General features: G+C 41.3%; 1 protein-coding gene across 2 annotated transcripts; it reads right to left on the bottom strand.

The window, feature by feature from the left end:
• Window positions 1-6,333: 6,333 nt before the first annotated feature.
• Window positions 6,334-19,908, bottom strand: RB195_009900 (uncharacterized protein; the record flags this gene model as incomplete). 2 transcript variants are annotated; one of them, XM_013440826.2, is made up of 12 exons in its annotated part: window positions 6,478-6,624; window positions 6,681-6,746; window positions 9,829-9,888; window positions 9,950-10,024; window positions 10,116-10,235; window positions 11,291-11,410; window positions 12,030-12,226; window positions 12,279-12,463; window positions 13,033-13,078; window positions 13,166-13,221; window positions 19,360-19,504; window positions 19,860-19,908. In XM_013440826.2, the coding sequence occupies 12 exons, from the start codon at window positions 19,906-19,908 to the stop codon at window positions 6,478-6,480; spliced, it is 1,266 nt and encodes a 421-aa protein (XP_013296280.2). The 2 variants fall into 2 exon arrangements, with proteins under 2 accessions (XP_064048247.1, XP_013296280.2); XM_064190664.1 differs by lacking the exons at window positions 13,033-13,078; window positions 19,360-19,504; window positions 19,860-19,908 and adding an exon at window positions 6,334-6,370 and having other exon boundaries at window positions 6,457-6,481; window positions 6,540-6,624; window positions 13,166-13,194.
• Between the last annotated feature and the right edge of the window lie 152 nt (window positions 19,909-20,060).

Below are 20,060 nucleotides of genomic sequence, written 5' to 3'. Positions count from 1 at the left end.
AAGTTCCGACCTGATACCCTGTCGTCCAGATAGCATTCAATGGCTGATTACTGTAATCTGCGGTTCAATAGAAGGTGTCCCGTCCGAGCACGCTCAGTTTGAGGCATCAGGTTACGTGGCCACTTTCAGCCGTCACACTCAAGTATCCGCACGATCGAATGACTGTTACTGTGAGTATATGATGCACTGGATGTACTACGTTTAGTCATCAATCATTGCGGCCATAACCTACGATGTCGGGGGCACTATCACAGGGTCACGATGTAACATGTCGGGAAAGACTGCTGACATTTCCGCCACATTCAGCATTAAACACAAAATAAAAAGAATCGCATATTCACACCTCTGCCAAACGTACGAAATTCTAAATAATTGCGTCAAGAAATCTACTGAAAATTCAAAATTATCGTCACCGTTACTGAGACAGTTAACAAAATTGGGGAAAAAGCGAGAACTAATATTCCCAGATTAAAAAAAAAAATTCTTCTGCAGAGGTATAAAAGCAAAAACACTGTTCTCGACAAAAACGAAGAAATCGTATGTTCAAATTAAATTCCAAAGACGTATGTAGATATTTGAATAATGTTGTTATAATCATAGTCAAACAACTGAACTCCGATTGTATTCCATAAAAAAAAATAAGAACGTAGCAAAGGTAAGATTTCTGAATCTGGATCGCTGATCAAGTTTCTATCCTAGATTTCTATCCGAGTTTCGGCGTTTCGGCGAAGTGATCGACTTTATAGAATGATTTTATTTAAGGATCATTTGAAATTTTCGAGATGTGGCTTCGAAAGAGTGTCCGAATAAAACTTGTCGTGTTAAAAGTGCTAGTTTGGATTCGATAAAAGTTGTTTTGATAAGGAGAGAGCAAATTTAACTCCACTCTTTTGCGTACCGAATTAAGATTCGGGTGGCGAAATTTTCCAGAAATCAATCCTGTTGCTGAAGTTGAAACAAATCGCATCAAAAGAAGAGTAATTTTTTTGACATCTACTAATTGTTGTTCATAATTGCCCAAAAAACTATTACGATTAGTATTTTTCTGGCCAAAGGCCAAATTTACGAAAATGCACAGTTCTTAGACTTTGTGCCTCTGGTGCGCCTTACATGTGCTTCTGCCGACTCACGCCTCATTTGATAATAGACAAGAAAATCCACATCTTGATCCATAAAATGCCTAAAAATCGTCAACAACAGCTGGAAAATTTAAAGAGACCGAAGCAATCCAAGCACTGAGCGATTAATTCAAAACCTAACGCAACGTATTCAAAATGTGTAACCTTGTCATTTCATACAATCCTAAAAACTTCTTTCTACACCGTACTATAATATACTAAGGATAAAAGGATAAAGTCACTGGCGTATCAATCCACTTAGAATGTGCGCCAACGCGTTTTACTGGAATTCGTAATCGTTGAAGGTTTTGGAACGCGTATTGGCCTATGCAATGACTTGCGGGGGCCAGCAGATGATCAAGTCAGTTTTTTTTTATCCTCCCAGACAAATCTGATACCAGTTTATCGACCCCGGATGGATGAAAAGCTTAGTGAGCACTAGGGCGGATTCAAACCCTTGACCATGTGGCTACAACGGACCTCTAACCGATTGCCGGTACACCCCCTCCTCCCACTATAATATATGCTCCAAAAAAAACTGAATCCAAATGGAACCCCTGTGGCAAAGCATTGGCACTTGGAAGAGATTAGTTGTTATCGCAGTCAGAAGCGCCAAACCAACTGTAGCTTCGGCAATTATCACACTTCTGAACTATAAACGTTTCTTTTACGACCGGTTTATGACAGAAGCTGATAACTCCTATTTGTGTACGCAACGGCTACAGGCTGCGAAATTTGCAAAACCATGGAGGGACGGACACATCATCAACATTTGTACTTTTAACAGTATCGTTTAACGGAAGTAAACAAAAAGAACTTCTCGATAATTGAATCCTAGGGAAATCACAGTTATTCATGATCTGTACTTCATCGACCAAAGAAGTGCTCAAAAAATTATAAGTGTTTTAATTGATGAAAAATGAATTAAACTTTCTGTTTCTTAACTTCTTTCCAATATTTGTCTCAAGAGAAACACAGAGACCGGGCATTCAGATCGATATGTGAATGATATCCAAATCCATCAAGAAAGTGATTTAGCCTATCATGGAAAATTCAAGTTGAACATCAAGGTTAAGACTCGTGCCCGAATAATACCGTATACACAGAATGAACTGGAATACGAATCACTGTTAATAACTGGTAGAAAAATTTGAAGGAGTAGAAAAGCTCAGAATTTTCTGTTAGTCTCAGTAAACACCTTCAGCAACTAATCGTAAAAACTTATCTAGCACGTTCTTACAATATCACCCTCCTCGAAAAAAGAGCAACTTCACAACTGAAATTTTTTCTTAGTGATGTTAACTATGTGTTGTTATGCACTTCACACTCGTATGAAGGAGTTTGGCAGCGACGGCTGAGACGACGTTCAGAAAAATGACCATTACACCAAGATAAGGAAATATTAGAGGTCATTCCAAGGGATATGTGTTCCCAGTGATCGAAGGGGTAGTAACAAGGAAGAAAGCGACTCAAACAGGTGAACTTTATCCAATCAACTCGCTTCTTCAAGCAAAAAAAAGAACTGAGGGCTTAGTACGTATTTGTTAAGTAGCAATTTTGTTCTCCACACCAGCATAATATAAAAGATAGCCCACTGGTTCAAATCTCCAGCAAAAAAGCAGCGAAAGTACATATGCTTCGAGCAACTTTGAAGATAAGAGGAGTCATGCATGACGCAGGAAAGTCCATCCAAAAGCAAGGAGAACTCTTCACAGCACACTAACCGGCCAAACTTTGGATTGATTTAGAGCAGCAAATAACGAAGTTGGTGTTGGGATCTCTGTACGAATAGATAGGATGTGTGTCGGCTGACTATACGCGCTATTCTGCCCACTAGTCCAGAAAAGGGTGTACAGAAAATTAATGAAGTTTGAATTATTTTAATAAAATGATGTAGTAGACCTAGAACATTGTGACGTAGAAAATGGTTATATAGTCGGGTCAAGAAGGACCTGAAGCTCGGTGCAGCTGTATAAGCGGCTGCGCTCGAAGCGGTTCGCAATGGTCAGTACCATTTCGATCTCAGCCGTAGGTCCCACTGCGCCACTTCATCCTCTTAAAGGCATCACCCCACGAATCTGAGGTGGTGTAGATTTCAGGTGGAGTATTCGTGTACGGGATGGGAGACTACGGAGAGGGAGGTGATTCCGTCCATTTCTTGCTAATTGCCGTAAAAACGGCCCGGAAGATGCGGCGCCGCACAAGACTGGCGAGCTCCAATCGAACCTCTTGTACAAAATGGTGCGCCAAAACGAATGAAGCCGTATCTTCCGGGCTGTTTTTTTACGGCAATTAGGAAGAAATGAACGGAATCACCCCCCTCTCCGTAGTCTCCCATCCTGTGTACGAATACTCCACCTGAAATCTGCACCACCTCAGATTCGTGGGGTGATGCCTTTAAAGGCAGCTATCGCGAACCTAACGGGGTACCGAATCCCCAGGGGAAAGGTACAGCTCAGATTGTAGATTACGGGAACGAGTATGACCCCACTCAATTGCCCGTAAAAAACGGGGTGAGGACCGCTCCAGTTCCTGCAGGGTACACGCCCACCCCTACACGTTCCGATCCCCTCAGCGCCTTTTCATTGGCTTCACTTGAATAGGCTGGTGGAAAGACCTTATTAATCTTCGACCGCTCACTCCTGGACGCGGCGCGTTCTGGCTGATTTCTTAGGAAATAGCCTTCCACAACGCAATTACGACAAGCGTAATCACAGCATTGATCGCAGCTGAATGAAGACCATCGCCCAAAGCAGCACCTCTTCTGTTTGTCTGATGTAGAAAAAACCATCTATGTTTTCCTTTATTTTCTTTTTTTAATCTTTTCTTTCACTTCCTCACCATAATGACAGTTTTCAATTTCTCAACTCCCTTCATGAAGGAAGTATTTGAAGAGAGACATAGAGCAAGCGACAATATTAGAAGAAAGACATAGGACGCTCGCAAACCTTACTAATTAAGGACGTTTTGAGGAACACTAAATCTGCACCACCTCAGATTCGGGTATGATTGTAGAATAGGAATTACAGGAAAAGAGCAAAAGCTTGGTACGAAATGACAATATAACCTAAGGTCGACGATCAGCATATGATCACGCGCACAATGACAAAAAAAAATAACACAATAACGGTGCAGTGCGGGACTTCCTTCTTAAGGAGTGACTTTCGACCCTATCAAAACAAGGACGTGTATCTTGCTAGAGTAATAGCATCTTTCGCAACCTGTTGCTAACTTGCTTAAAGGCATTACACTACGAATGTGGGGTGGTGGGGGTTTGAAGCGGGTTATGCCTAACGAGGTCGTACATTATAGGGAGGAGGGTGATTCCGTCCATTTCTTCCTAACTGCCGTAAAAAAACGGCTCAGAAGCTGCGGCGCGTGCACAAGGCTGGCGCGCTCCAATCGGACTGGTTGTAGAAAATAGAAGAACGGAACGCTCCAAGCCGCATCTTTCGGGCCGTTTTTGACGGCAATTAGGAAGAAGTGGACGGAATCACCCTCTTCCCCATAATCTACGACCCTGTTAGGCATAACCCACCTGAAACCCGCACCATCCCGGATTCGTGGGGTGATGCCTTAGAAGACTTCACATAAAAATGTCCATGTGAAGTCTTGCCGAACTCCACGAGAAAAAAAAAACGAATGCACGTAAAAGGTACGTCTTAATGACGCTCACCATCCATGCACCGACTCTTCCAAATTAAAGAGAACTATTTCATCTATCACTGATCAATTCTTCACATCTAAATGTACCATCGATTTCATCGAACCCCTAGTATAGAAGGGATGAAACGACATGAAACACGATGCAGCTACGCTCGAAGCGGAGTAGTGGAGAGAGGGGTCGGAATCGGAGAGAGGGGTCGGAAGGTGAGCAGTCATGGGTGGTCAGGGAGCATCGCGAATGACAGCGAGGAATGGTGTCACGAAGGATCTCCTCTAGATTCTAACTGCTACCCTCCTTTTGAGCGCAGCCCCTTACGCAATTGCACTGTCGCCCCGTCGTTTTGACCCTACTGTAGAATTTCTGCTAACACTTTGCCCCACTTACAATTACGAAAAGCAAAGATCCTTTGAAACATGATTTGAATCTTGACTTTGGTGAGTATTCTTTTTCGAACCATTCCAAACCCGATGTGGCTGTGTTATTCAACATGAAGAAATCAACACTTTCAGCTATCATTAGCACCGAAAGTACTGAACCAGGTGAGCGCTCTACACTTCTGATTGCAGGAGAGCAGAAGAAAGAAGCACCCATCGCCTTACCAGATTCGATGACGGTTGAAGGCGAACAAAAGTCCTTTTTCTAGGAGTGACAGGCCGACCATGTCCAGCCCTGTTTGTTCTCAGAACTGCTCCTACTCCGTGGCTCATCTTTCACAACTTCTCCTTCGAGTGAGAAATGCGCCATCGGTAAGAATCGAATCTTACGAGTAGCTTTAATCACGGCATTTCACATACCTAGGTCCTTAAATAATCTTTCATTTCAATCTAACCATAGTCCACCACAGTTAACAAGACACTGTGATTTCTCGATTCTACTATGAAAGACCAAGTTTAGTGTGCTCCACTTGCTCCAAACAGTGATTCTCCTCGAGGAAAATACATCGAATGCGAAATTCCAATTAGCGTGAGAAGGAAAAATTCTCGACGAATTCTGTTCCGTGAAAGAATTCTGGTGCATCTTTCTTATCCACAACACATACGAAACGGATTAGAATTGCTCAAAATTCTTTCTCTTCACTGAAGTACTTTAATTTCATAAGAGAAATGGGAAGTATAATGATAACGGGTGATAACGTGATATCTTAGGTAAGATAGAGTTCATGTGATGAACGTAAACGTGTGGAATGTGTGACGAAGGTTTTCGGAGAAAACATGCATTTCTGAACGAAGATAAACTTTTGTTCAGAATTCACTATTGTTAGAAAAAATAAAAAGAACAAGAATGTTTATGTACATTAAAAGAGCATCAGCTCTGCAGAACAGAACAACAAAGAACTGTTTGCGACAAGTGGAAGACAGTTTAGTTAGATGAGATGACAAATAATCATTAAAACAAAATTCTTTAAACAACTGAATGCTATCGTGACGGCTTGTACGAAAAAGCTAAACGTTGCAGCTTGAAAAATTTCTCTCAACAAAACCAAGGATGATTGAAAACGATAATACAAAGTTTCCTGATCGCGGGTCCATCGATAATACAAACAGTTTCTTAATCGTGAATCCAACAATTGTAGATCAACATCAAGCTACAAATCAAATTGAATCAACATTTTGAATACTTTTAGATCAGTTACATCTTTGGAAAAAAGAAATAGAGACAACTTTATTCTACCTGAACTCGAAATGAAATCGCTCAACTCCAAAGTCCAAGTTTCGCCTTTTGTTTTTGCTTCTTCTTAACAACCTCCAAATTACGATCTTTCCAATTCGATTTCCTCAATTTGATGGGGCGATTTCCAACGTATTTCCCGTCCATTTCTCTCATAGCCCGCACATAATCCTGAAATCATCTATTATATAACAAATTGAACGCAATGAAGTACATAAGAAAATTACATCTGATTCGCCGAAAGAAACGAAACCATATCCTTTGCTCTTGTTTGATCGAGAATCCCGCACGACCTTAACAGACAATAAAAAATAATCTCGGAATGAAAAATCAAGAAATAGGCAGATAGTGGTATAAGCGCACAAACCCTGCAAAAAAACGAAGAATGCATTTTGCTTGGAAGAAATAACTTCTTCTAAAGTAGTGTGTCGCACCACAATGGCATGAAAGTGAGTTCAGCTATTAGACTGCACCTTAGGGCAGCGCCCAAGGAGCTTCGTTCTTCGGCAGAAACCCCAAGGCTAAGGAATTCGATTTTTCTGACATTATCAAAGGTTTAGTGAAACGTATAAACCATTGTCAGAATTTCCCAACTTGGCGACTTGCATTGGTGTCCTAGCAGACACCAATGCAAGTCGCTGAGCCAGTATCTAGCACGCTCGGCTCAAGTACAGCCGGATCAAAACGTCAGAGAAGATCAAAAAGGTCGCGCAGAACGTCTTTGATTTTGAAACGAAACGAAAATTTTGAAACCAAAAAAGGCGATGCAAACACAAATCGTAAGGCGCTTTGCCTCAGCATTTGCGCCTGCAATTCAAGAGCAATCTCCTCCGCAGCGCACGTCATCAAACTGATTGCTCCATATCAAAACTAGAATGAACGGAGCGACTTGTGCCAAACAATGAATCGTAAAGAAAAGTTTGGTTGTGCACCAGTCTATTGTCCACCTTGCCGAATCCTACAAAATCCCATCACTTCATCTATTCACTCTCTGCTTCTAAAAATCCATAAATAATTGGAATAAGGGATTATCAACTCCTAATAAGTCCAAGATGGAAGTCCGGATGAAATCAAGTCAGACATACGTGATGAATTAGAGAGAGTGATCCGCAATGGGAAGCTCTTTTACAGATTTGGTGTTGGAGAATTTACGGTTACGGTCCTGTGAATACTGCTGAAAATACCATATTTTTTCTTGCCCAAATGTTGCTTAACAAGTTTGACTGTAAATCATATCTTGATATACTGTTTGTATCATGTAAGGTGCAAGACGATGAAGAGTGATCGTCATAACATAGTATGCTGCTAATCAGTTTAATTACACAAATTTCATGGTCTTTCTTTAGTGCAGATTGGAATCGTATGGGAAGACACTCTATAGTGAGGTTTTATATAACGAAATAGCAAAATTCATATTCCCTCAAAAGTTCAGAGTTTTATCCTTTCAGAGCTCAACCATTAAACGTGGCATTAGTAAGTATATAATAACGCGCTTAGTCCGTGTGTGTTTGTCTGTGTGTCACGAAAATACTCCATAATAATGCAAAATTCTGCACCGGTGACGTGCCGAACCATCGCCATGCACCTGATAGGCGAGCACTCTACCTCTTCACCATTGTCCCAAACTGTATATGAATGTATGTGAATGTACACTTCCAAATTTCCAAACTATCATGCTATATAATACCGGGCTTATTCTGTCACGTGTGTGCATCTCTATATGTGTGTGTGTGTGTGTGTGTGTGTGTGTGTGTGTGTGTGTGTGTGTGTGTGTGTGTGTGTGTGTGTGTGTGTGTGTGTGTGTGTGTGTGTGTGTGTGTGTGTGTGTGTGTGTGTGTGTGTGTGTGTGTGTGTGTGTGTGTGTGTGTGTGTGTGTGTGTGTGTGTGTGTGTGTGTGTGTGTGTGTGTGTGTGTGTGTGTGTGTGTGTGTGTGTGTGTGTGTGTGTGTGTGTGTGTGTGTGTGTGTGTGTGTGTGTGTGTGTGTGTGTGTGTGTGTGTGTGTGTGTGTGTGTGTGTGTGTGTGTGTGTGTGTGTGTGTGTGTGTGTGTGTGTGTGTGTGTGTGTGTGTGTGTGTGTGTGTGTGTTGTGTGTGTTGTGTGTGGTGTGTGTGTGTGTGTGTGTGTGTGTGTGTGTGTGTGTGTGTGTGTGTGTGTGTGTGTGTGTGTGTGTGTGTGTGTGTGTGTGTGTGTGTGTGTGTGTGTGTGTGTGTGTGTGTGTGTGTGTGTGTGTGTGTGTGTGTGTGTGTGTGTGTGTGTGTGTGTGTGTGTGTGTGTGTGTGTGTGTGTGTGTGTGTGTGTGTGTGTGTGTGTGTGTGTGTGTGTGTGTGTGTGTGTGTGTGTGTGTGTGTGTGTGTGTGTGTGTGTGTGTGTGTGTGTGTGTGTGTGTGTGTGTGTGTGTGTGTGTGTGTGTGTGTGTGTGTGTGTGTGTGTGTGTGTGTGTGTCTTAGTCAAGCAATTCCAAAAAGAGAGGGAGACGGATACCATGGCGCCGGTTTGGTGCCCCAGACCCAGATAGCCGTAAAATGGAGTGGAACGGGTCCTACAGCGTCGAATTCGTGCCTCCGAGCCAGATTGCTGTGAAATGGGGGGACGGGTCCCACTGGGTTGAAATGGTGCACCGGCGCCAGGAAGCTATAGAGTGGGGAGGGACGGGTTCCACTGTGTCGGATTGGTGCGCGGGAGCCCCAAGGCGGTAGAATGGATTTCTATGGTTCTTTCGCACATTTATTTCCCAGCATGTCTCCTGATGCTTTCTTTGATCCTTTCTTCAAAAAGAGAAAACACACGTGCGAACGGCTGATCAAATACAATACATAGTAGCCAACAGTTTACGCGATGTGACGTAGAAATTTATTTTTATCACTACAATAGTGATTTTCACGTCGCTCCATGTTAGCACATCATTTTTGCCAGTAGTTGAGAACGGAGGAGACTCATACTTCGAATAATGTTTCCAAACTGTGGAGATTTGAGAGAAACGTATATGTAAAATTGAGCTGGATGGCTCTCCAAATATAGAACTGAGCGTTTACGGAAAAACCATAAAATCTTTCATCTATGCTTGAATTTTCAGGTAAAAAAAATGAAGAAAGCGTTGATAGAAAAAAACAATTATAATTTTCCAAAAAATGTCGCTACTGTTGTTTCTGTTATTTCTTACTCATCGGTGAAGGTGAGCGAAGCGAACACCAAAATAAGCTTGAAGTCCGGCTTTAGCCGGACGTTCAGGATGGTTAGTAAATAATGTGTGTTGCTCAAAATACTTCAAAAACCTCCTCGCCATGGTAGCTACAGTCAGTGGATTACAATAATTATAAACTCAGTAGGATGTAATGAGTATAAAAAATTTAGTGGCACCGTAACAGTAAAAACTCACCTTTGCTTTCCGAAAACTTGGATACTTGCGAAAAGCTTTGGCTAGCAGTTCATCAGAAACCTGTTGATACATTGTAAACAAGTAAAACAAACATTTCAGACGCAAAATGAATGTCACTGACTTCGTTACCCAAATCACCGCAAAATATTCTGAAGTCGTTTTTGTCCCACTCAGCAAGAGAAGAGTCTTCCCAAACCTACAAATTTTGAACGACATGAATCATACTGTCTCTGATCTGAGAAATTTATACAAGCAAAGTACATGAGTAAACCAACGCAAAGACTCACCTGACCGCCACCAGCTCGTAAGTACTTTTTTGGTTTCAGTGGTCTCGAATCTCTATGTCTCATAGGAGCAGAAGGATGTTCGTTCTTCTTCTCCATTGCTTCAATGTCCGATGCGAGCGCCTAAAACTTCATGATAATAAGCGGCGCTGTTAAGGATAACTATTTTGTTAAATATGTCAATTAACGATAATGATAATTTTTGGGAGAAATTGCCTCCTTCGCGGTCTGAAATGGGAGTGGCGACATGTATCCTATTCGACTGGCATGTTTTTCAGCGAATAACTGAGGTGAACATGTTTTTCGGCGAATAAATGAGGCAAAAATACTATCTGGAACACTGAATATTCACTCAAAACTCTCTAAAATTCTTCAGCGGCGAAAGTTGATAAACCATAAAGACAAATGATTTGAATGTCTTATTCAAATCAAAAGAGCAAACTAGAGCAAAGGCAAGGAAATACAACCCGAATCTTACGGCAGTAATGAGTTCCCTCTTTTTGCGATACATTTTACTTTTTTATGGACTCAAAGAATTTCCAGTACTTTGTGAGCTGCGATGGTCAACCAAAAATTTACAAATCGAACATTGGATTTGCTCGGCTTTTGAATAATCTTCCCACCCACCAAATAAAATCATGATCCTACATTACAATTTAAGAAGGACCGACACGTTACCAAGGGTTAATCACACACAAAATATTGCACAACACTTGTGCAATATTTTTATCGTAGAACTTATAAAAATAAATAGACTATGTGATATGTTGAAACATTACAAACATCGAGTCATAGATTTATGTACGAATTTCTGAAGGGGAAATAGGCTCTACCCTAACTAGGGCTTTGCGCAATTTCTTAGGAAACTGTCTGAAGAAAGTGTGGATGCGGTTCTTCGCTTGTAACTAATAAAGTCAAACAGACTCCTAATACGCTGCTTTCTCTTGAGCTACTCTATGGATAGTTTCATCAGTTGTTGTTTTTTTTTTTTTACAAACTGATGAGGACCACTAAGGAGATCACTCTATCGATCTATTGATTACAATAAAATATACATATAATAATAATAATACATGAAATGAGCAAACCGACATTTCAATAGTACTGGAAGTATTAAAAATGTGAACTCCTTCTGGTAAAGGTTATCTTACACGACAAGATAGAATAACAAAACTCACGAAAGTTACTGGAGCCGACGAATTTGGAACTGCTGCGTTCGTACTCGCAGACACTTCAGAGCTATAAATTTTAGGAGCGCTCTCTATAGTAGCTGAAGGCTTTGGCGGCGGTTGACGGAGCTGAAAGCATCAGAACATTAAGAAAATGTTATTACAAGGGGAGATAGGCAGGCCTATAGCTAATAGATTAAGGGGATGAATTTGATACTGAATGGCTAAACACAAGTTAAATATCATATTTATAAACATAGATAAGAATCGTACGAAGGGAAAATCAATTTTCGGTTGAAGAAACGTAGCTTTAAACCGAGACACCATGGTTAACATGAAAAATAATGAAGAAAATTATATTCGAAAAATTTCAAAAAAGCTTCAAATTATTGATCATTTCTTTCAGAGTTCAGAGTTCCGTACTTTGTCACAACCCCTCATTTACATTGGAAACGTCCTAAGAAAGTTACTACTCAGAGTTCATGTTTCGAATACCAAAAAAAAGCGCAAGGAATGAAAATATGCAGTGCACTAATAAAAGTTAATAAAAGTTCTTCAACTTTTTTATGGCGAAACTTTCTTGAGTAATTATAGACAAAATGTCCAGCCCCACAAAGAGTTACAAAAGATGAATATATTGCTCAAACACATAGAATACAAGAAATAAGGTACAAGGTACACTCTACGTCTGCTCGGGCTTACGAGCTTGAAACCCGAAGCTTGAATACCGGAAGATTGTGTCATTCACCTGATGAGGCATGAAAAGGTTCGGCATTGGCATAGGAGGAAACATCGGCGGAGCTCTTATTGTTTGGGTTGGGACGAACATCGGCGGTGGCACTGGAGGAGGAATCATGTGAACTCCGCCGGAGACCGACAATCCGACACGAGTTAGAAACGGTGATATTACTGTCGGCGTTGCAAGTGTGGGTAACAGGGTTGGGCCTGAAACTTGGAAGTTCCTCCGCTTTCTTCGAAATAACCTGATTTCACTCACCAGCTCCGATAACATTCATTGGAGCTGCAACAGAGATAGCTGGTGTAGCAGTACCAACTACACCATTTGAATTAGTCTTTGTTTCCTTCGCTCCTTCCGTGGCAGCTTCTTTAGTTTCCTTCGTTTTCTTCTTTTTTGGAGGTGGATGGGGATCCGCGACAAGAGAAGATATTTCGCTTTCGAAGCTGCAGAGAGCAAGATTCAACAACGAAGTGTTAACAATTAAAAACTAATTTCATTTCACAAGCCACTCCTATCGTTTTGTATTTGAGACCTCCAGAGAAAGCGCATCTTCAACTAGTTCAATTTGAAGTTATAAATAGCCCAAGCGGGTTGCTTTGAAAAATACATAAAATAAAAATAAGACGAGAAGGAAACATTCTTAGAAAAGGTGGAACTCTCACATTTTAATTTCAATGTTTGCGAATGGGTTAGTATTCCCCACATTTTTTATCTGACGCGTTCGGAAAAGAGAAAAAATCAAGAAGCACACTTATGTGATGCGCCTCCACAAACCTCTGCTAAAGCAGAAGAGATTAGTGTTATTACATGGCTGTATCTAACCCTTGAATGAGATTTTCTCCGCCCGATGCGTCAAAAAACACTAACAATGTATAAGACTTATACTGTAACTTAAAGACTGTAAACTTATAGGAACTCCTGAGCGAAACGATATGAGTTCTTGTACGATTCTTAAGATGGTAACAATGTTAGGGAGCAATCATTTTGGGTCGTGCACAAGCAAACTATGCACCTCGCTGCCCTTCGCGACCAAACTGAGTTGGGAGAGGAAGAATGCCCTGTAAAGCTCAGGAATGAAAACTGTTCTGCACATTTACGGAAGTAATACGCAAAAACAAGAAAAATAAACATATGTAAGAACTCACAGAGCCAACTCCGCATCAAGATCACCCATGACGACTTGTATGTAGTGGTTTCTGCTCTAAAAACTCTTGTTCAATTAAAAAAATTCATACGACAAAGAAGAAAACTACATCTTTCCCAAACAAAACAAGGAAAAAAGGAACAGAAAATCCATGCGCCTAAGTGTTGGCAACGGAGAATTGTTAGCCAGATGCAATATTGCGTGCGGGTGCACCTCGTACCTTCAAAACTACCGTAAGCATGTTCGCAAATGTTCAATCGCACATGATAATCCCCCGTACAGGGTAGGAACAAGCGACAATGGTCACGAAACGTGTGAAAGCATTTACATTATCGACGTCGCCTTTTTCCAAATCCCTGAGGACGGGCATGTTTCGTCAGCTTAAGCGTCTCCGCAGTTATTTGGTGCATCACAATCGAACCAAAAGGTTGCAATTTGTCGATAGTCAAATTGAAGCAACGCCCAGGACTGTTAACAAACTTTGTCATGGCTAGCGTTTCGACTCGTCGCCTTCGTCCTGGAAAGTCAGGTCATTTGCAATATATCTTCTCAAATGCCTCATTCAAAACAATTCATCATTCTCTAAGACGTTACATCCAAAATCGAAACCAAAGGAGTTCAAATCGTTGTCCTTACCTAAGTAGCCGCGTTGCCGTGATGCTAGCGGACCTCTGCGTGCTAAAATCGTTCCGCTGTACTATGTAGATGCTACCCGCATTACCCCGTAGATCAAAACCCACAAAAGTCTTATTTCTTTAGTTTGTTTCGAGCTTCTAAACCAACTTTCCCCTTACATACGGTTTATAGGGGAAAAACCCAAAGGAAATTAGTTATCCTTCCTTAACGTAGAAATACAGTGGTCCAACGGTGGGTGGAAGACTCGATGGTTTCGAAAGCTTACTAGTAAAAACGTATTAGTTCACTGTCTTTCCGCTCACATTTGGAAACCAAGAAATCAGTCATTCGGAACATGGTTAGGACAGCCGTAAAGGTGACATCTGATGTCCAGGATCGATGCGGTTAACCTAGCGCAGCGGATCGCAACTTCTAATGGTTAAATTGCTAATGTACCTCAGGGGCCAGGTCTTATTGCGCAGCGAGATTATGTCACAGTGGATGACTTGAAAAAAGATCAATCTCTGCTTACCTTTCATAACCGACGACCTGAGTAAGGCGATGAAGGCCAGTCTGCTTAGATGTGGTCTCGGTGACCAAGTGAGAGTTGTAGAACTACTTCCCACAACTCTCAGGAAGCGAAACAGAATGCACGATCGCATTTTCCTGATCTCAAACTGTGTAAGCAAGTGACTGCATGGTCTCTGGTGTAGCTATTAATTCCGTACGAAACATGTGGCGAACAACATATTGGCGATACAGGGCGACCTCTTTGTGTTCGTATTAAAGAACATATAGATGGGATGAAACATTCAAACGCAGCAACCCCTCTCGGAACTCATCTTGATCACAGGACAGCCAATTTTCTTTGGTTTTTTTTTCCTGCAGACCGTATGTAAGGGAATTGCTAGTTGAGAAGCTCGAAACAAGTGTCCATCTCGTCTTGAGTGGGACATATAATGTTCACCAGTAAGTATTGAACTACGGGCAACTAGGAAGTTCGTACTTCAGTCGAGTGATCATTGTTCTATGTAAACGCGCAGCCTTTAATATCTCGACAGAAACTCTATTGCTTCTATTTGACTGTCGACAAGTTGCAATCTTTATGTCAAGATTCAGGGAATGTCGAACTTTTGCGCTTTTCGGATCAAAAGGACCTGACTTGTGGTCGAGTTGCGTGAACGGCTGCGCTCCGAGTGCCAGTTGGGGTCTCGATCATCTGCGAAGTCCGACTGTAGCTAGCAAAGGCCCCTCCGCAAACGCTGCGGAAGTACACAACAACTGAGGTCATTTTTAGCGGGCTGCAGATTACTGCATTGATAAAAGAGGCAAGTCAAAAATTTGGCTTTTAGCTAGCGTTATGATCAGGATGGACTTGGAGGCGTCCTAGCAGCAACGTTCAATATTATATTTACTACATAATTACGGGAGTCATCATCTTTAGAAAGACACTTCCAAAAGGCACGCCGAACTTCTTATGATTCTTATTGGTCTCATCATATCATCATACCAAATCGAATGCTGAATGTACACTCAGACTGAGTAAGAAATGTGCGTTGTTCAACACCGATATTTTATCATTTAAATAGGAAGAATAAATAATAGATTGAAGAATTTAAATAGCACCTTATTACGTCCATTTCTTGTAGTATTTTATGTGCGTTTTCAATACACAGAGCTGGTTAGCTTTTCTTAGCTTTGCTTAGCTATTGTGTGCTCACCATTTAGCTATTTTCCAACTGCGAACGGAAAAATAACTGCAATAATTGAGAATGTCCCGAAAGTACCACTTCAAACTGCTCAGAAGATTACCAAGCACTACACATCAACCTTAAACGCTCAAATGAATAAGGAATTAAGAACAACCGCTTACGCAGCCACACCGTGCTCCATATAGTTTTGACCCTATGTACTCATATTTGGACTCCTACTTTGCTAATTAGTACTGAAGAATTCCCGATGTAAACGATAGGGGTAGAGAAAAGAAGAGAAGTCATTGAGATGAAGGAAATAAACCTCAACACTCGCGTTGTACTACCCGAACAAGTTGTGAAACATGCCTCCATCCTCAATTCTAGAGCGTCAAGTCTTCAAGTTGAACAAGTGCGATGAATCCTGCTGAGCACGAGATCCGAGACTCAGTGTGTGTTCAGCCGCCGACCAGTTTCCGTTCGTGCATAATGCATCCAGTTGAATACTTAGGCGCAGACTACTACTTTATCAAGTCTGATAGACAAAAATCAGGATTATTCAAAGTCATGTGCAGAAGAGCAACGAAGCAAAGTAGGAATGTGAAACCTTCACCAAATAAAACGAAAACTCTTCAGTTTTCCCACCTATTCTTACCTCCATTTGTTGCCCTATTCACATCTAAACGATGCTGAAGTCCTTCCCACACACGATTAAGGAGGTCTGGTGTAACAGACTAACGTATGTGATTCTCTGTGTTAAATGATAAATGTCCCTGATACGTTGACTGTACACATGTTGCTTCACATAAACTCACAAGTAAAAGTCTGAAGACGTCAGACTCGTGAATCGTAGTGGCCGGGAAACGGTAAAGAGCTTGCCGGCGGATGACATGACACGGATCAACGAACCACTGCGGCAGTTCGAACAACGGCCCCATTTGCTTCGCCGTTCCAAGTAGAAAATACGTATTACGACGCAAAGAACTGTGCAGTTACAAGAAAAAAGGAAGAGTGGTTTGAGTTGTCGAAATTACCGAATAAGTTGAAGAACAATGTAGTTAAAAGTAACATTTTGTGTAATTTTCTAATAACAGAAAGGGAGTGAGTTTTGTTTAGATATTACGTTCAGGAAGTCTAGAAATCTTATCAAAGTTGAACTCTTTTTCTTCTTGTAAGTTCCAAGAGGTCGGAAATACAGAAGGTCTCTCTGTCCGGAAATAAACTAGGCTACAAAAAAGCTTGCAACCTACGGGACAACGATAATCTTATTCCTGTTACATCTGAAAGCTTGAATGTTTCGTCCTTAAGAGGATCACCCCACGAATCTGAGGTGGCACGGATTTCAAGTGGAGTATTCGTATAAAGGATCGTAAATTATGGATAGAGGGGTAATCCCATCCATTTCTTCCTAATTGCCGTGAAAAACGGCCCGAAAGATACGGCTTCGAGCGCTCCGGTGCGCTATTTTCTACAAGAAATTCGATTGGAGCACGCCAGCCTTGAGCAAGCGCAGTATCTTTCGGGCCGATTTTTACGGCAATTAGGAAGAAATGGGCGAAATCACCCCCTCTCCATAATCTACTATCCTGTATACGAATTAAAGGATAAAAAAAGTCACTGGCGTATAAATCCACTTGGGATGCACCAACGCGTTTTACTGGAATTCGTAATCGTTGAGGATTTTTGGAACGCGTGTTGGCCTATACAATGACTTGCGGGGGCCAGCCGGTGATCAAGTCAGTGTTTTTATCCTCCCAGATTAGTCTGGTACCAATTTATCGACCCCGGAGGGATGAAAGGCTTGTTGAGCACTAGGGCGGATTCGAACCTCCAATCGATAGTGCGGGAAGTGGAACCTCTAACCGCTACACCACACCCGCCCATACGAATACCCCACCTGAAATCCGTACCACCTCAGATTCGCATGGTGATGCCTTTAATTGAAATTTTCATATACCTAATTTGAAGCTGTTAGATAGATCCTTATCTCATATTTCACGTGAAGATTTGTCTTACTCTGGTACGATTACAAGTTCACCTCATATCGCAAAATTCCAGTGGATGTGTCTGATTTTCCAAAACAGTCGTCTGTAGCTCATAAATTATATCCTAGCCGGTGATGCAGGGTATGGTTAGTGGTAGGTAAGTAGAGTAGGCTATTTAGATAGCAACAAAGGTGAATCTCTTTAGGTTACCATACTTATCAATATGCTCGAAAATCCGCTGGGACCGTAATTATACGCACCCGCAGTGCTTGACAGAATCTCTGGATATTCACCGTTGTGATTAGTGTTATTTCTGTGTGGTGCGCACTTCGTTGTACAATAAAAGGAAGGTTTTCCTTTTATTTGATGCAAATTTCACATTTCTGTGTTGTTTTTTTGCTTTCTTATGGCCTGTTAAAAGTGCACCATGACTTTACATATAGTCGAGTCAAAACGACATGAAGCACGGTGCAGCTGCGTAAGCAGCCGCCGTTGAAGCAACGCGATGGAGAAAGCGTTTGGAATCGAGGTAGGACAATCGCGAACTGCAGTGATGGGTGGTGCTACCAAGGGTTCCGCCGCGATCATAATCGCTACGGTCCTCCGCTCCACTTCGACCCCTTCCGCTTGCGCAACAACACCGTACTTTATTTCGTTTTGACCCTACTATATATTATACATTTATGTTTATTGTATTACATTATTACTTATTTATTATATCATTTATGTATGTTATATTATTGAGGGGGGTGTAGTGTAGCAGTTAGAGGTTCCGCTTCCTGCGCGATCGATCGGACGTTCGAATCCGCTCTAGTGCACACCAAGTCTTTCATCCCTCCGGGGTTTCAGACTTGTCTGGGAGGGTAAAAACACTGACTTGACTCATCGGCTAGCCACCGCAAGTCATTGTAGGCCAGTTACACGTGAACTTCAAACGATTCTGAATTGAAGTGAACGTGGGGGCGCATCCCACGCGGATTGATTAACGCCAGAAACTTTATCTTTTATATTATTATTTCCGTACTATATATATATATATATATATATATATATATATATATATATATATATATATATATATATATATATATATATATATATATATATATATATATATATATATATATATATATATATATATAGAAAGGAAATTCCTGATAGAGAAAGCAACAGAACAACGAAAGTAGGTGAAATCCCCAAAACCTCTTCAAAACATTTTCTTCCTTTCAATTGTGTTGAATTCGTTTGCTTTGAGCATTATTTATTTATTTATTTATATTCCCTAAGAACGTCCTATTCACAAGAAATTGGACAAGGTTGTAAAATTTAGAAAACAATACAGGCAAGCATACCAACAATCAAAACATTGAAAACAAAAGAAAAAGCTTACAAAGAAACATAGAAGAGCATAAACGAAGACAAGTAAAGACGTAGCAAGCTAGTATACAGTCTTTGTGTAAATGGTGGGAATTCCGAACTGCAGCCGAGAAGTTCTTAAGAAAGTACTGTGTATTTGGCTAAAACATCCTTGCGCCACGTATGGGTTAGAAAAAGTAGAAAAGATGTGTTGAGGTAAGCGTTGCGCTCGAAGAAGTTCGGTGGAGTAAGCGGTTGGGATCGACGTGAGACCGTCGCGAACTGCAGCGGCGAGTTATGATAGCAAAGGTCCCACGTCGTAGCAGCTAGCTACACCGCACCGCTTCGGGCACAGTCCCGCACAACTGCACTGTAACTCATTTAATTTCGAACCGATTATATGCTCACTTGATTTCCCCGCTAACTTATTCAAAGAACAAGTAATATCAGGAATGTTTATACATGACAGGCTAAGGAAATCAATACACCTATAAAATTGCGATGAATGTCGGCATTGGAACAGCTTTGACGGAATTTTTTCAAACTACCTAGAACTTTTGGAAACAAAAGGTAGGAGATGAGGATCTGCCCGTTCATGGTTCGTACGTGAGACAACCCCATCCACGACCTCTAGAGTGGCTTGACGCTCACAAATTTGAGGAACGGATAGAAAATTCTTCAGGTAACTTAAACCTTAACGCGTAAAGTGCGGGAACTGAATTTCCAGTAAAAAAAAAAACTACTAGTGAGAACTAAAGCGTTTTATTGACATTAGCTTGCAGATCCCAAAAACCACAGCAGCTAAACGTCTTTTCCATGAGTGGGTTTGAGTTTGCGAGGGTTTTCTTATGCTCACCACCTCTATATATTGCAGGAAGCTTGAAGTCATCAGCAAAAGCGGCAATATTCAAAGTACTGATAGTTTTTCTTAGAGAGAAATTGGGAAGGTCGTTGTTATGAATTAGAACATGCAAGGAAAGCACTGGGCCACTTTATGTACTCAAGAAGCGCACACTCTCTCAAAAGATATGTAATTCCTTAAGCGAACATTCATTGCCTAGTTTTGAAGATATCCCTCGAAGCAACATATTGAACATAATACGGCTGCAGACCAGCAAAAACAGCGAGTTTCAATGCTAACCGCTCTACGATTCTCGAAAGGTGCCGCAACTCTTCCTACCGATAACAGTAATTAATAATTTCTCGAAAAATCGTTTAAAAGCAGCATATTTCGAAATCTGACGTGTTG

Source organism: Necator americanus, chromosome III, assembly GCF_031761385.1.
Source record: "Necator americanus strain Aroian chromosome III, whole genome shotgun sequence".
Lineage (NCBI taxonomy): Eukaryota > Metazoa > Nematoda > Chromadorea > Rhabditida > Ancylostomatidae > Necator > Necator americanus.
Note: the sequence above shows the minus strand (reverse complement) of the source record. Positions and strands in the feature narration are given on the sequence as shown.